The sequence below is a fragment of the Chiloscyllium plagiosum genome, unplaced genomic scaffold, assembly GCF_037043375.1.
Source record: "Chiloscyllium plagiosum isolate Xiang-an unplaced genomic scaffold, Cpla_swu_hap1 HiC_scaffold_5, whole genome shotgun sequence".
In the NCBI taxonomy this organism is placed as follows: Eukaryota; Metazoa; Chordata; class Chondrichthyes; order Orectolobiformes; family Hemiscylliidae; genus Chiloscyllium; species Chiloscyllium plagiosum.
The window spans coordinates 31260009-31276926 of record NW_028270143.1 but is presented as its reverse complement, the minus strand read 5'-3'; the positions used below and the strand labels follow the sequence as shown (position 1 = coordinate 31276926).

At 37.9% G+C, this 16918-nt stretch overlaps 1 protein-coding gene across 4 annotated transcripts in view; it reads left to right on the top strand.

The window, feature by feature from the left end:
- The window catches only part of LOC122550241 (dynein axonemal heavy chain 11-like), a 286822-nt gene that overhangs the window by 141310 nt on the left and 128594 nt on the right, over nucleotides 1–16918 (top strand). For 3 of the 4 annotated variants that reach the window (XM_043690997.2, XM_087987076.1, XM_087987075.1), the window contains 3 exons: nucleotides 12250–12423; nucleotides 16201–16436; nucleotides 16562–16684. In XM_043690997.2, the coding sequence (XP_043546932.2) occupies nucleotides 12250–12423; nucleotides 16201–16436; nucleotides 16562–16684 (533 nt within the window). The remainder of the gene's footprint in view (nucleotides 1–12249; nucleotides 12424–16200; nucleotides 16437–16561; nucleotides 16685–16918) is intronic. The other variant, XM_087987074.1, reaches the window with a different exon arrangement.

The window sequence follows — 16918 nt, the reverse complement described above, 5'->3', positions numbered from 1 at the left end:
CCATGCTAATGCTTTACCCATAATGCCATGCATCCTTATCTTATGCAGCAGCCTCTTCTTTGGCACCTTGTCAAAGGCCTTTTGGAAATCTAGGTACACCACATCTACTGGGTCCCCGTTGTCCACCGTGTTCATAGAATTCCAAATGATTAGTTAAGCATTACCTGCCTTTCTTGAAACCATGCTGCATCTGCCCAACAGGACAATTTCTATCCAGGTGCCTTGCTATTTCTTCCTTAATAACAGACTCAAGCATCTGCCCCACTACAAAAGTTAAGCTAACCGGTCTATAATTCCCCATCTTTTGTCTACCTCTCCTTTCAAACAGTGGCATCACATTTGCTGGTTTTCGATATTCTAGAACTGCCCCAGGGTCTACTGAATTTTGGAAAATTACCATAAGTGCACTTACTATTTCTCCCACCATCTCTTTTAGTACCCTGGGATGCATTCTGTCAGGGCCAGGAGACATGTCTATCCTTAGCTCCTTTATCTTGCCCAACACTACTTCTCGCGTAATAATGATTGTTTTCAGGTCCTCAGCTACCTTCATCTCTTTGTCAATTATTGGCATGTTATTTATCTCCTCCATTGTGAAAACCAACACAAAAAACCAGTTCAATGCTTCAGCCATTTCTCATATCCCATGATTAAATGTCCCTTAGAACAAAGGACAAAGAAAATTACAGCACAGGAAAAGGCCCTTTGGCCCTCCAAGCCTGCACTGATCCAGATCCTCTATATGAACTTGTCGCCTATTTTCTAAGGATCTGTATCCCTCTGCTCCTCATTCATGTTCTGTCTAGATATTTCTTAAATGATGCTGCTGTGCCCACCTCTACCACCTCAATGGCAATGCATTCCAGGTACCCACCACCCTCTGCACAGAATTTGCCGTGCATATCTCCCTCAAACTTTTCCCTTCTCACCTTGAACCTGTCACCCCAGTAATTGAGTCCCCCACCCTGGGAAAAAGTTTCCTGCTATCCATCCGATCTATACACCCCATGATTTTGTCGACCTCAATCAGGTCACCGCCACCCCCCCCCCCCCAACCTCTGTCTTTCTCATGAAAATAATCCTAATCTACTCAACCTCGCTTCGTAGATAGTGCTCTCCATACCAGCTGCTGAACCTCCTTTACACCCTCTTCGGAGCATTCATATCCTGGTATTGGATTTTAACTTCACGCTCTCCATCTGTATTCTAAATTCAACCATTCTGTGATCGCTCCTTCTAAGAGGATCCCTAACTATGAGGTCATTAATTATTCCTGTCTCATTCCACAGGACCAGTTCTGGAATAACTTGCTCCCTCATCAGTTCCATTACATACTGTTCAAGAAAACAATTGTAGATACACTCAACAAACTCCTTCTCAAGGTTTATCCTGACTGAGCTGGCTTGACTAATCATCATGTAGATTAAAATCCCCCATGATAATTGCCATACCATTTTTACTGGCGTTAGTTGTTTCTTTGTTTACTGCCCGCCCCAATGTGATGTTATTATTTGGTGGCCTGTACAGTATGTTCATCAGTGACTTTTTCTTCTTAGAATTTCTAATTTCCACCCAAATGGATTCAACCTTACTCTCCATAGAACCTGTATTATCCCTCAGCATCGCCCTGATGTGGTCCTTGAATATCTGAGTTACATCTTCTCCCTTACCTTCCTGTCTGTCCTTTCTGAATAGTCTGATACTGCTGGATATGTAACTCCCAGTCATGGCCATCCTGTAACCATGTCTCCGTAATGGCTACTAAATCATAATCATTCATGCTAATTTGCGCCATTAACTCATCAATCTTAATGTGAATGCTACAAGCATTCAAGTAAAATGCCCTTATGCTAGTTTTCATACCATCATAATATCCAAATCTCTAAAAATATCTCCTGAGTTAAACTTCCTTTTTACTTTTTTCATTGTCTGCTTTGTACTTAAATCCACCTGCACACATGCTAATCTACTGCTTACCTTTTTATGTACCATCATACTTCCTGTCGTTTTCCACTTCCCTCCACCCCCGACTCACTAATTTAAAGTCCTAGTGACCACCCTATTTATCCTTTTCCATAAGACCATAAGACCATAAGACATAGGAGTGGAAGTAAGGCCATTCGGCCCATCGAGTCCACTCCGCCATTCAATCATGGCTGATGCGCATTTCAGCTCCACTTACCAGCGTTCTCCCCGTAGCCCTTAATTCCTCTAGACAACAAGAATCTATCAATCTCGGCCTTGAAGACATTTAGCGTCCCGGCTTCCACTGCACTCCGTGGCAATGAATTCCACAGGCCCACCACTCTCTGGCTGAAGAAATGTCTCCGCATTTCTGTTCTGAAATGACCCCCTCTAATTCTAAGGCTGTGTCCACGGGTCCTAGTCTCCTCGTCTAACTGAAACAATTTCCTAGCATCCACCTTTTCCAAGCCATGTATTATTTTGTATGTCTCTATTAAGTCTCCCCTTAATCTTCTAAACTCCAACGAATACAATCCCAGTATCCTCAGCCGTTCCTCATATGTTAGACCTGTCATTCCAGGGATCATCCTTGTGAATCTCCGCTGGACACGTTCCAGTGCCAGTATGTCCTTCCTGAGGTGTGGGGACCAAAACTGGACACAGTACTCCAAATGGGGCCTAACCAGAGCTTTATAAAGTCTTAGTAGTACATCTCTGCTTTTATATTCCAATCCTCTTGAGATAAGAGACAACATTGCATTCGCTTTCTTAATCACGGACTCAACCTGCATGTTTACCTTTAGAGAATCCTCGACTAGCACTCCCAGATCCCTTTGTGCTTTGGCTTTATTAATTTTCTCAACATTTAGAAAGTAGTCTATGCTTTTATTCTTTTTGCCAAAGTGCAAGACCTTGCACTTGCTCACGTTAAATTCCATCAGCCATTTCCTGGACCACTCTCCCAACCTGTCTAGATCCTTCTGTAGCCTCCCCACTTCCTCAGTACTACCTGCCTGTCCACCTAACTTCGTATCATCGGCAAACTTCGCTAGAATGCCCCCGGTTCCCTCATCCAAATCATTAATATATAATGCGAACAGCTGTGGCCCCAGCACCAAACCCTGCGGGACACCGCTCGTCACCGGCTGCCATTCTGAAAAAGAACCTTTTATCCCAACTCTCTGCCTTCTGTTAGACAGCCAATCCTCAATCCATCCTAGCAGCTCACCTCGAACACCATGGGCCCTCACCTTGCTCAGCAGCCTCCCGTGTGGCACCTTATCAAAGGCCTTTTGAAAGTCTAGATAGACCACATCCACTGGGTTTCCCTGGTCTAACCTACTTGTTACCTCTTCAAAAAATTCCAACAGGTTTGTCAGGCATGACCTCCCTTTACTAAATCCATGTTGACTTGTTCTAATCAGACTCTGCTCTTCCAAGAATTTAGAAACCTCATCCTTAATGATGGATTCTAGAATTTTACCAACAACCGAGGTTAAGCTGATTGGCCTATAATTTTCCATCTTTTGCCTTGATCCTTTCTTGAACAAGGGGGTTACAACAGCCATCTTCCAATCATCCGGGACCTTTCCTGACTCCAGTGACTCTTGAAAGATCTCAACCAATGCCTCTGCTATTTCCTCAGCCACCTCTCTCAGAACTCTAGGGTGTATCCCATCGGGGCCAGGAGATTTATCAATTTTAAGACTTTTTAACTTTTCTAGCACTATCTCTTTCATAATGGCAACCATACTCAACTCAGCCCCGTGACACCCTTTAATTTTTGGGATATTACTCATGTCTTCCACTGTGAAAACTGACGCAAAGTACTTGTTAAGTTCTCCTGCTATTTCCTTATCTCCCATCACTAGGCTTCCTGCATCAGTTTGAAGTGGCCCAATGTCTACTTTTGCCTGTCGTTTGTTTCTTATGTACTGAAAAAAACTTTTACTATTATTTCTAATATTACTGGCTAGCCTACCTTCATATTTGATCCTCTCATTTCTTATTACACTCTTTGTTATCCTCTGTTTGCTTTTGTATCCTTCCCAATCTTCTGATTTCCCACTGTTCTTAGCCACTTTATAGGATCTCTCTTTTTCTTTAATACATTTCCTGACTTCCTTTGTCAGCCAAGGTTGTCTAATCCCTCCCCGGTTAATCTTTCTTTTCTTGGGAATGAACCTCTGTACAGTGTCCTCAATATATACCTACAAACTCCTGCCATTTTTGCTCTACTGTCTTCCCGGTTAGCCTCTGCTTCCAGTCTATTTTAGTCAGTTCCTCTCTCATGCCCTCATAATTACCTTTATTCAGCTGTATGTAATGGTTAAACTGTATTTAACCATTACATCCGATTTTGCCTTCTCTCTTTCAAACTCCAGACTGAACTCTACCATATTATGGTCGCTACTTCCTAAGGGTTCCCTTACTTTAAGATCTTTTATAGAGTCTGGTTCATTGCAAAGCACTAGGTCCAGAATAGCCTGCTCTCTTGTGGGCTCCATGACAAGCTGAACACTGGTTCCAGATCGGTTCAGGTGGAGACCATCCGCATCAGTACACATTCCTCCTGTTCCAAAACTGATGCCAATGCCTCATGAAATGGAACCCCTCTTTCCCACACCACTCCCTTAGCCACATGTTCACTTCTCTAATTTTTTTATCCCTGAGCCAATGTTATGTATGGAATAACAACATCCAGGTCAAAGTGTTCAGTGCCCCCAGCATTCCCCATTTTCTATAATCATTTCTCCTATTTCATTTCCTGAAAGACAGACATTTATTTGAACTACTGTCTTTTTTTACATATTTGCACAAGTTCTTGAATTGTTCTTACCACAGTGCAACTTCATTCTCAGAATAATTTTGCCTCTTTTACCAACCACTATCCTATGTCAGTTCAAGGCATTCACCCTAGCACTCCTGTACATGTGGACTAAAGCTCTCAAACTATCATCCTTAAGGTGCTCCTTAAAACCTACATCCTTGCCTTTGGTCACATGATCTAAAACCTACTTCTTTGGCTCAGTGTCAATTGTCTGTTCTGTAAAGCACCTCGGGAAGTTTTATCATGTTAAAGGTGCAATATTACGAAGCCTTTTTTTTGTCCATAATGTCAGATTTTGAAAACTGGGATCTGAAATTAATAAACCTGATTTACTCATTAATTAAGAGTAAACAAAATGTAATTTAACTTCATCACTGCTTACTTCACACTGTGTAAATAGCCATGTTTAAACTGTTTGCACTCACATGAGGTTAGTGGCATTTGACAGTGCTTTGAGCAAAATTTGCAATATGTTTGGTGACAAACTTGAAGTTGATCTCACAGCCTCTGCCTCCTTTACAATAGTGGATTTCAAATAAGTCAGCATTATTCCTTGCATGCCAAATATGACATATATGCCAGTAAGGCTTGGTGACAAAGATCCCAAGTTGAATATGCATAACCAGTGGAGTTTATCCTGAGTAATACAATTATGAGAAGAATGAATTTCACTAAGGGTGATGGAGGTACAGTAGGCTTCTGCTGAGAGTACATCATTTACAGACATAAATTGAATAATATAATTTGACCACTAGTAAATTTAATAATGTTTCTAATTTATTTAGATTAGTTAGCAGACTACTAATGACTCAGAACATTAATTATGGAGCTAGTTTGAGAGATGTTGCACATTTAAAACCTTTCAATGATTCCAAGACAGATGATTTTGTCTATATATCATAGGAAAGCATTTAGATGATAAATCACATGGAAGAACCCTAGTATATATTTAATCATTAACTTACTCCCAGGCCGAACAGCTGCTGAAAATTAGAAAGGGTCACCTTAGACTAAATGACATTATGTGCAATCTATAACACATTAGGATGAAATTATAGTGATTTTTAACTGTCTGAAATTTTATTGCTATACATGGAGTAGCTCCTAAACCTTTGTTGCTAAAATGTCACAAATGATAAATTATGTAGAGATAACATGTTAAAAATTTTACAGCTCTGACTAGAGTCCACATTGATGATTAGTTAATATTTTCACTAAGCTTTCAACACCACTTACAGGTTCCATATGAATAGTTTACTGGTTATAGTGACTAACCAGTGGTGACAAAAGAATGGATTAACCAAAGTACATCTTTTACAAATAAATTGCTTCACAACAGGATTGTTCTTAAAGATTTATTGAAATAGGTAAAATTGTACAGATTAAAAAGAATGAAAACAGTGTCAGAAAAAAATTATTGACTTTGATTTGCATATTTTTCAAGACTCAAGGTGAGATGAGAGAGATTTTAAAAAGACATAAGAGGCAAATTTATTTTACCCAGAGGGTGGTTTGCATGTAGAATGAATTTCTTGAGGAAGTGGTGGATGCAGGTACAATTACAACATTTAAAAGACATTTGGATAGATACATAAATAGGAAAGGATTGGAGGGATATAGGCCAGGAGCAGGCAGGTGAGAGACTAGTTTGGGATTATGTTCGGCATGAACTGGTCTGTTTCCATGCTGTATGACTCTGAATCGATAAATAAAATTTACAATTGCACACTCCGTTCCCGAAGTTAGTTCATTTGAATTCTCCAAGGTTACTTTCCAGTTTTAAGAATACATTTGGAATTTTTAAATGTTAGCTATGACATAATATTTTCACAAACTAATTATCAATGAGACATTGACGGTTATATTTACATATTCAGAGTCAAAAATTTAGTCTGTATTACTTTGGAATAGATTTCATGATTTAATGCATTTCTTGTAAGAATTGTTATTTCTGTTAACTCTATATTATATTATTCACTACAAACTTGAATATGTATTTTATGATAAAACATAAGGTAAATCAAGGAACTAGTTCTTGCTTTTAGCTTTCATGACACAATTAATCATTTTCTGTGTGCACATGTATAGTCTAATATACATAACAATTAAGGTCATTTTTCACAGAGTCAGGATGATTCTTTAAAAGTATTGAGTGGGATGTGGATGCAAAAGTTCTATTCCCATTTCTGACTACCATTTTTTTGCCAGCAGAGGGAAGACAGCAGGGCATGATTCACATGGGCTGGAAACCCAAACACATCAGGATTGTTGTAACCTAGTGCTGAATTCAGATACATGCCGTTTTGGCTGTCCAAAAACTTAATGGTTTTTTTATTTAATCTATTTTTCTAATCAATGTGTTCAGAGATGATGTTACACATTTCTGGAGCAGGTGATACTTGAACTCTGGCCTCCCAGTGCAGGGATGGGGGTACTACCATTGCAGCACAAGAGGGCCTAATAAACTTCATGTCAGAGTCACAAATTGATAAAGTAGTCACGAAGAGCAGATAAGGTCTGGTTAAGTGTCTGAATTATTTTTAATTCAGTATTTTATAAATATAATTAAAGCAGTCTTATGCTATCAGTGAGAGTGAAAACATCCTGCTGAATTAATTTGGTTGAAAGCTGTATGGTCTAACCCAGGAAAATGATCTATCATTCAGCTTCAATAAAGGTGTTCATTGACATTTATCACATTGTCATTTATATTATTTAGTTTGCTTGACCAAGTTTTCAGAGCTGTCATTATGTCAGTTTCTAAATTCACAGTTTGATAATTTAAAGAGGCTATTAAAGGATTTGCTGTCTTTGATGGGGTTTGAATGGATATTTTTTGTGAAATTAACCATTTGATATTTTAAATTCAACATTAAAATGCCCTACCTATCAGCAGTTAAAGCACAGAGTTCTTGGTCTCATCTTTCATCTCAACACACCGCTAACTATCCTGAGGAGGACTCCCTGTAATTGCTTCTCTCCTGTAGGTGCTTGGTTTCTTGTCATTTTCCCTACAACTGTCCTTTCCAGTTGATTGGGACTGACCAAGGAGAGGGTTTCTTCTGGAACAGAAGATTAGCTTATAACTATCAGCCAGTGTGGCTTCCTGCTTTGACCCAACCACTGTCCTTTGAGTTTATTCTTTTTCCTCAAGGAAAATTATTTCACAGAATCTTTTGTAAGTGGTTTCTGTCTTAAGTGCCCACACCCACACTTCAAAGACAAGTAGTTTAAGCCTTTGAAATCCCAGATATGGCCAGCCATTTCCTAAAGATGCAGAACTTTTGACATTACACCTCCGGCACTAACTAATTGGTACTAACTCTAGATAGCTTTTTATTAACTACTTCATAATCAGTGGCACTTACCACAGGCAAGAGGGAATAAATCTTGTGTCCTGGCCCTAAAAGCTTACTCTGCAGCAATAAGGACCAGTGTTAGACTAGCCATTTTCACCATGTGCCATCCACTCAAAGAGATGAAGAAACCTTCTACCTGTGCTTCCTGAAACATAGGAATTAAATGAGCAAACTAATCCTCAACTCTGCTCCAATGGTGTTTTTATAAGAGAAAGTGAGGACTGCAGATGTAGGAGATCAGAGTCGAAAAGTGTGGCGCTGGAAAAGCACAGCAGGTCAGGAGCATCCGAGAAGCAGGAGAGTCGACACTCCAGGCATAAGCCCTTTATCTTCCGTCATGTCTTCATGAGACAGAGTAGGTTTCCTACTCCTCAATTCAAACTGTCATAGTTCAAACTTCTTTCCTGGCAGTCTTGCTTCAATTCACTCTCTTCTCTCCTTCATCCTTTCTCTTCTCTATCTCTCCCTCTCTGTCATTTGTCCTCTTTTTCATGAAAGTTTAATTTCCATTTCTCCAACTTTAATCTCTCTATTTTGCTATTCTATCCATTTCATCATCCTCAGTTTCCAACTGTTGGCCAGCCCTTTACATTTTTGGGTTTTCTGGCTTTAGAGTGAATTTCTAAGTGCCTCACTAAATCTTTTACCTATCTGAGGGACAGAATATTTCTTTCCTCATCCGTAACTTTTAATCCTGCCAGGAACACACTGGCATTTCTATATTGTAGTAATGCAGACTCAGGAAAGCCTTTTGCAGCGTATTTTCCATTTAAAATGGTTTAAAAATCATAATTTACCTGTTCTAATTCTTTTGTTCCATCTCTGGGAACATACTGCAGGAGAAGCCTCAAATGTGCTGTGACAGACTGCCAGGTGAAGTTCCCCAGTTTGATACAGTTCCTGACAAGCTACCTCAAACTTTTAAGGTTCAGGTGGAGAGTGATGAACTGGCTACACTCCTTTATACATCTACCCGACCTACTGGTTTTAACAAGATTAATTTTAAAAGGACATCTCCCCCCTTCCCCTCTTTTCCCAGACCCAAATGAACTTAGCTTTTTTTAAAAGAATCCAATTTACTCAGGTTTTCTTGTACTGACAAAGAGTAATTTTGCTAATTACTCAATGTGAGAAGAATTAGTAATGCCACAGACATCAAAGATTAGCGGTGAGTGCAGAAAATAAAAATAAACAGATATACACACCTATCTCTAAATCTTTCACAAAGTAATGTGAGTTAAATGCTTGCTGCAAGGTTAACTGTTTGAGTAACATGTTTGCTAGCAGCTTGTACATTCTGTAGTGCAGAATTGTGGAGAACTAATGGGAACTTAAGCAAAGATTGATTTGGGGTTATTTATCTGTATTTAGAAAACTAATAGAATGAATAGTAAGGAAGCTTTGATAAGATTTCACAACTTTATTCCCCTCGAGCTGTATGTCAGAATCACAAATTTAACAATCCTTGACTTACTTGTCTCACTGGAAAACAAAACTCTCTCAATACTTTTTTTTATTTTCACTTCTTTTAAATAGGATGCATAAAGTTTGGCGATTAAGTGAAAGTAAATTTTAAAAAGTTGAGCTGCTGTTGCTATCTTTTTTCATTTTTTAAAAAGAGTTCATTATTTTAATGAGTAATACTGAAGTGAAAGATAATAGAAATTGTGGATCATGCAGCTTTAATAGTACTTAATGACAGTACTTAATTCTGTAAGACTGTCATGTACAGCTGTTTATAGTATTGTGGGAAACTGGGTCGTAACAAGTATAAGACTATCTCCATTACCCTAGCAACGTGGATAAAGACAAAACAATCAAAATATCTTGCAGTTCTGGCATAGTGTGGGGGAAAATTATGGGTTTAGTTTATGGACAAAGCTTAATATTAAATTGCTGTGCTACATATTTTTTCTGAAGTGTCAGTGAATCCTACATGGATAGATTCTGCTGTTAAACTTCTAAAGCTTGGAGCTGAGTTTTAAAATGATAGTAACTACATCATTTTTGGCATCTATATAATACAATGCCATGGTCTTATTCTGTTGCTAAGGTGAAGCTGTCCCTTTAAGACCACAAAATCTAACTGTTGCTCCGATAATTCCTGAGTTTAATGAAACAGAAACCAACGCTGAATCTCTGTTATATTTGAGCATATCCCATTATCGCATTATTTCTTTTAAATTCCTGTATGTATGGATAGGATAGTATAATCGGAACATGTTAAATTTGGATTGTTGCAAATTCAAGCCCACTCAATCTGACAAGCTTTGATAATTCAAAAACAAAATAAGGCCTTGATTTGTTTGAGAGATCCAGGGCTGGTGATTTATATTTATTTATTATTTAATAAATAATTTTTATTATTTATAATGAGAAGCAAATTGTGTAAAACGTGTTACCTTTTGCAGATCTATAATTTGCTTCATAAGGGAATAAATATTGTTCTCAATATTGCATTTTTAAGCAGAAAGATTTTAAAGTTGATGAGGCTCACAAAGCTAATGCAAAATTTGATTGCCCTATTTTACATCCATTATAGCTATTAAAGAGGTTTTTTGCTCTTAAACTACCCACAAGTTGTTTTTACAATCAACTGTTTTATGAATTAGTTTTTAGAGGCCAAAACAGTAAGGTCCAGAGTCACTGGAATGAAATGGCTTTTCAAGTTAAAACAAAAATACTGAAGTACTTGTTCTGAATGGCTGACTGATATCCAAAATGGAACTCAATGCCCCAGCCACATTATGAAAATCATTCTTAATTTTAGTGAAAACTAAGACCATAAGGAGCTCATCCATAAGCAAGAATCATAGGGTGCATTAAAAACACCAGGTGAATAGAATGCAGAGAAGGCCACATTGGAAAGGTTCCTGATGTCATGAGTACTATGTTAATGAAGCATTGCACTGTCCACACTTCAGCACTCACACTGTTAGTATGAGGCCAGTCAGCAGCTCAACAATCGACATTCAAGAGTCCAGTTGTATTCACAGCAGCCCCTTCTCATTCGCTGCTCACAGACGTGTGGATGTTTCATTGGAAAGGACTTTTCATTGCCTTAACAGAAAAAAATGAGGCAAAGTTACGCTACAAGATTGGATATCCCTGTCGTAACTTGCATATTTATACAAAATGGAAGACAGAAATTCAAAGATATTGATAAATTTTGGCATTGAGTGAATTCAATTACCCAAAGTTGTCAAATTTGATTTGGAACTTATTTCGATTAAAACAGTCAGTATTCATTTAACATATCCCTTTATTAAACTGACTTGCTGATTTCAAAAGTGAAAGTTAGCTTCAACAATAAAAATGTTATTGAATAATTTTATAGCATGTTATAACTAAGGCTTTTGTGTGAGGGTGCTGGTATATCATAAAGGAGCATTGTACTTTCCTGTTTTCTATCACCTCACAATATCAGTGAAACATTCATGGTTAGAAATGGAGCATTGTCTCTGAAAGATTCCAAATTTGGCTACCTAGTTGGGGTTGGAAGAATTATTTCATTGTTAAGTAATGCACCAAAAATGATTTGAAGATGAGTGGAAAAGTTCTGTTTTTCATATATTTTTGGTAACTTTTACTAGAATTGCTTTTGGCTGTGTATTCAGTAGTTAGGTAATTTTTGTCATTGTGTTAATAATATCAGTATATTATATCAAGAACAAAATCTTACGTTAATGCTCAAGAGATCTCCAGTAATATAAGAAGGCAGATTTGAAATTTTCTAATAAAATTGTAATAGTTTAATCTCCTTAAGATCTCTGCCTGAATCTAGTTTTTAGCAATTTTTTACTGAACTTCTCTAAAGTGCTGTGATTTGCCTGTGTGGGAATAGGGATTGAACTCTATACCATCAGAGTTGATCTGAACCATGTGCTAGCTATCCAACTAACTGGGCACCCAGTAGTTTTTTTTTCAGTGGTCATTGAGAAATATCATAGGAAATGAAATTATTTGCTTTTCCAAATTGAACTTTTTGATGAAAAGTAAACCAAATCAGTTTGTTAATAATTAATGATAATAGTTGATTGTTCAAGAAGTTAATTAATAGCTAATTAATAACCAAGATTTTTAAAATTTCTTCAGTCAGAAAATGTACGCTGGGCCCAATCTGTCCACCTCTTTGAAGCTCAAGAGAAAACCCTTTGTGGAGATGTGTTGCTGACAGCTGCCTTTGTGTCATATGTTGGATCCTTTACTAGAGGATACCGTCAAGAATTGGTTGAAGGCATGTGGCTTCCTTTCTTAAAATCATTGAAGGTATGTTTTCTTTTTTCTCTCCTTGTGTCAATTCTTAACTGCATATCCTTGAATGTTTCATGTAAAAATGGGAAATATGCTCAGACAGCATTGCTGTCACTGATACTATTATTTATCTTAGCAAACAGTTAATACATTTCAGTTACAAAATGCAATAGTAAATGGCAATTGTGCCACACTTACATGAATTCTCTCTGAGTTTCACAGACCATCAATTCAGAGTGAAGCCAATAGCTGAAGTTAACAGTTTGCCTCTCAGTGTACTTTTCATTAAAAATCTAACATTTATTTGTAATTCTGTTTAATTTAATTGAATGACTAAGCTAACATAGAATGTAAATCATAATGATGTGCTGTAAGATGCTTATGTTTTTGCTATTTTTCGAGCAGGGTTTATCATGAATAAGAAAAGAATTATGTTGTAGAATTCTCGATATATTCTCTCTGCAGAAATTGTGCAAGACTTTATCATCTCTCAGTCATAGAGAAAATGAAAAGCAAAAGCAAAGTAGAAAGATTTTCTGATTGGTGGAAGTCTCATTTCAACTGATTATCAAATGATAAGTTTTTTGAGAAATTAGCTTGAAGTGGCAGAGATCTTTTTATTTATTTTTGTGTGTTTGTAATGCCTGTATTTCTAGTCACTTTTTGTTCATCCAGACATGCATATTTAATTTGTCATTGCAAAAGCAATCAAAATTTAAGTTGGTCATAGAATGTCCAAAAGGCCTTTCATAAATAAATACAGTAAGTTCTCACCCACTTACAGTTGTGAGTCCTGACAATCTCAGTTTTGAATGAAACATTAAATGTTTTGGAGTTCACATAGCAATCAGTGTTAAAGCCAGAGGTAAGTTTCTTCAGAGAAAAAAATGTACAAGTTGCAATACTGTACCACACATGTACAATATTGTTTATTTCTAACTGAAGTAACTTGCAAAATAAATTAAATTGCTGAATATAATATAAATACTACATAAATTCAAACTATGTAAGGCTCATCAGCTTTACTTAAGCACAGAATTAAATAGCTTCTGTGTCTCACAGCACTCCTGAATCTCAGCTATTTCTCACTCTCTGCCTCTCTCACTGTACCTCTGCCTCATGTTTCAACTGATTAAAAGCCCTGTAACACAGACTTATACACTCCTTCTGCCTCTCTCTCTATCTCTCTTTTCTTTTTCCATGCCCTCTTTCATTTCCCATTCTGTGTCTCTTCCTCCACAACATGGCACAGATCAGCTCCTGATGTTAGTCAACTCTAAAGTGTGACTCAATGATGCACAACGAACATGTTACATATATGAAATCTAACCCAGAACTGAAAATTAATTCAAAGTAATAAGCCCTTAAGACAAAATTACGTTGAAATAAAATGACATCAAACGGAATGTCACAAAACGAGGTCTAATAACAAAGCAAGGCTGTTCCTGGAGAGGGAAGGAACTATTGGATAGCTTGTATTCACTCCTGTTCATGGAGCAGCAGAGTATCATCTAACAGGTCATCACAGAATTTCGATCAGCTTGACAAACCAATGTTAAGCTCATGATGGGTATTTCCTTTAATGTCATTGTATTAGAGCTGAAAAAGGTGAAAATAAAAGAAGGCACATCAACAATATCAGCTTGTGCTGCCATTAACTGTCCACATCCATTTTGCCATGAGTCCATGTTTTTAGGTTCTGTGAATACCTACCAGGCAATGATTGAGGATAACGACATGAAAACAGTTGCAGGGCTGTGGCATCTGCTGTAAGGGGACTTTCAAGTCAACTTTCACCATTGGGAAGGTACTGCCAGTGGCAGCCAAAGTCACTTTCCAGAGTTAGTTTTTTTTTGTGTTCAATTCTGTTCAAGTGGGACTACTTACATATTTCAAATCAGGCGCATTAAATGTCACTGCTGGGTTAGCATTTACATTTTTCTCCCAATGAACAGTATTAGAAGCATTACATGTTTTGTGAAATTTAGGTATGCAAAGTACAAAGTGGTTAATGTCAATGATGTTTTGCTCCTCCCTAGCAGCACTGCCCCTTCCAAGTCCTTCTCAGAAAATGTGTGTAACGACAATAAATCTAATATTATAACAGTAGAGGCAAGCTGGATGTAGAAGGTGATCAAATATTTTTACAACCAATTTATTTACAGTGCAGGCATTAATCTCCTTTTGAAAAGGAGGAGCACTGCTGAAGGGAAATTTAACATAATCTTTTGATCATTTTGGTAAAATGCTATAGATTAATAATTGGACCGTCTTTTTGTTTTTTTTGCCAAGGAGGGGCCATGAGCTATCACCTGCCGACACCTGTTCGAATGAGCGTTCGCAGCTAATCAGTTTAGTGTTGCCACCTCGTTTACCTGATTGTCGTGTCGAACCAAATATCGCCTGTGCTTCCGGCTGCCTCAGTGCTTAGCAGGGTGCCAAGCAGCCGTTTTCTAATAACATATTGTGTAGACAGCCTTCTGTTCTTAAGGAGAATTACAGGACGCTGCTGCCAAATACTATTTTTGCAGTTGTAAACAAGGAAAATCATTCACCAGTGCAGAAGGAGGGTTGCAGGGTCAATGTTGTGATACTGAGGTATTAGTGGCAGACAGGAGAAGAGGTGCCCGTGTTCCATGGGGAGCCAAGAGACTTTCAGGAACCACCGTCGGAAAGGACTGCGATACCACAGAAGTCGATAGCTTGCATCTAGATTGCATGACCTCGCAAAGATCCACCACACCTCTAATTCTCAAACATAAATCAGTGATTTTGATACTAAGGATTCATATCTAACATCCAGATGTTCTGTTTAGTCCTCACACCCATTCAATAATCCCAGGCTCATACCAGCTTTTGCTGCTTCCATCTAGTTCCAGCTAGTCAGCTTTGTCAGTTCCATCACTCGAACCCAGTGCTTCATAATCACTGATAATCAGCCCTCTTCTTTGCGCTACAAGACAGCAGAAAGAAACAGAGCGGGGAACAACATTGCCTTTCAACAGAGGAATTGGCTCACCACGTTAAGGTGCATCAAACACAACTGAAAGCATTGAGAGTGACTGAATGTTCCCAACTCTCAGGCCACTCTCATCCAGCAATCCAGCTACCCGCACCATTCATTCACCCCAGCCTTCCTTTTCTGATGTCCTGCATTCTGATACCCAAGGACTATCACATCACACTCAAGGGAAGAAGACAGGGCAACATCACACCACTGTCACTTAATCTGACACTCAGCACCACCAACTCCAGCATAAATTGGCACAGTGTGTATCTTAAGAGCTTCTATAAAGGACGAATCTTCATAAACAATGCTTAAAATGTAGTTATCATTGAACTTGTCCATCTCCCTTCAGTTGTCAGGCTCCTCTAGTCCTGCCATGCCTATCCTGCAGCCATTATATTAACAAATTGGTCACATAGTAAGCATGTGGTCTCATGAACGTATTTTTTTTTTAAATTTGGGTTTAGTCCAGGCAATTTATGTACAAGTTTCAGGTTTTTGATATTTTAACATACCTCACCTTCCCCTCCTAATTGTGGAATAAAATTATCCCAGAGCAATAGAAGATTCATGCCTGTCTTCATGCATACAATCTCAAGATCTACTTTTGATGTATGGATACTCTCACATAGCATACTGCTATTCAATTAAAACCGAACTAATAAACAGCAAAAATAAACCTTGCAGAAAAAATCCTTGATTAGTTTATTGAAAAATGTGAACTTGCTGCACAGTAAAGAGAAAACCTTATGTTGATCTGTGTGTTTGTTTTGGTGATCCTTCAGGTTTCTATACCAATAACAGAAGGTCTAGATCCTATAGCAATGTTGACTGACGATGCTACAATTGCAACCTGGAATAATGAAGGCTTGCCTAGTGACAGGATGTCAACAGAAAATGCCACTATTTTGACCAACTGTGAACGCTGGCCACTCATGATTGATCCACAGCAACAAGGGATCAAGTGGATTAAGAACAAATCTGGAAGTGAGCTGAAAGTTATCCACATAGGACAGAAAAGGTAAATGGCCTGAAGATAACTTAAATGGATGACTTTTGTGAAAAAGAAAATAACATTTTTAATTTAAAATATGTTCATTCTGTTCTTACAAATTCAAATGTGATTTGTGAATCTTATTTTTAAAGTTATTTAGACATCATTGAGCATGCACTAAGTTGTGGTGATACCATACTGATTGAAAACCTGGAGGAAACAGTTGATCCAGTTCTCAATCCAGTACTTGCCCGCAACACAATTAAAAAAGGGAGGTAAGTGTTCTGATTAACTAACTTGTCAATAACTTACTTATCAGGCAACAATTCTAAATACAATAACTTACAGAGTGTCTTGATACCTGCTGTTAGTCATTTGCCGTCTACAACTGTGACTTAATGGAATCTTTTCTCTCTGCCTTCTTTATCCATGGTATAATTGTCTATTTTGTGTAAAACAGAGGATGAAGTGCCCCATTATAGCAAGTTCTTGTTCTCTTGCACTTTACA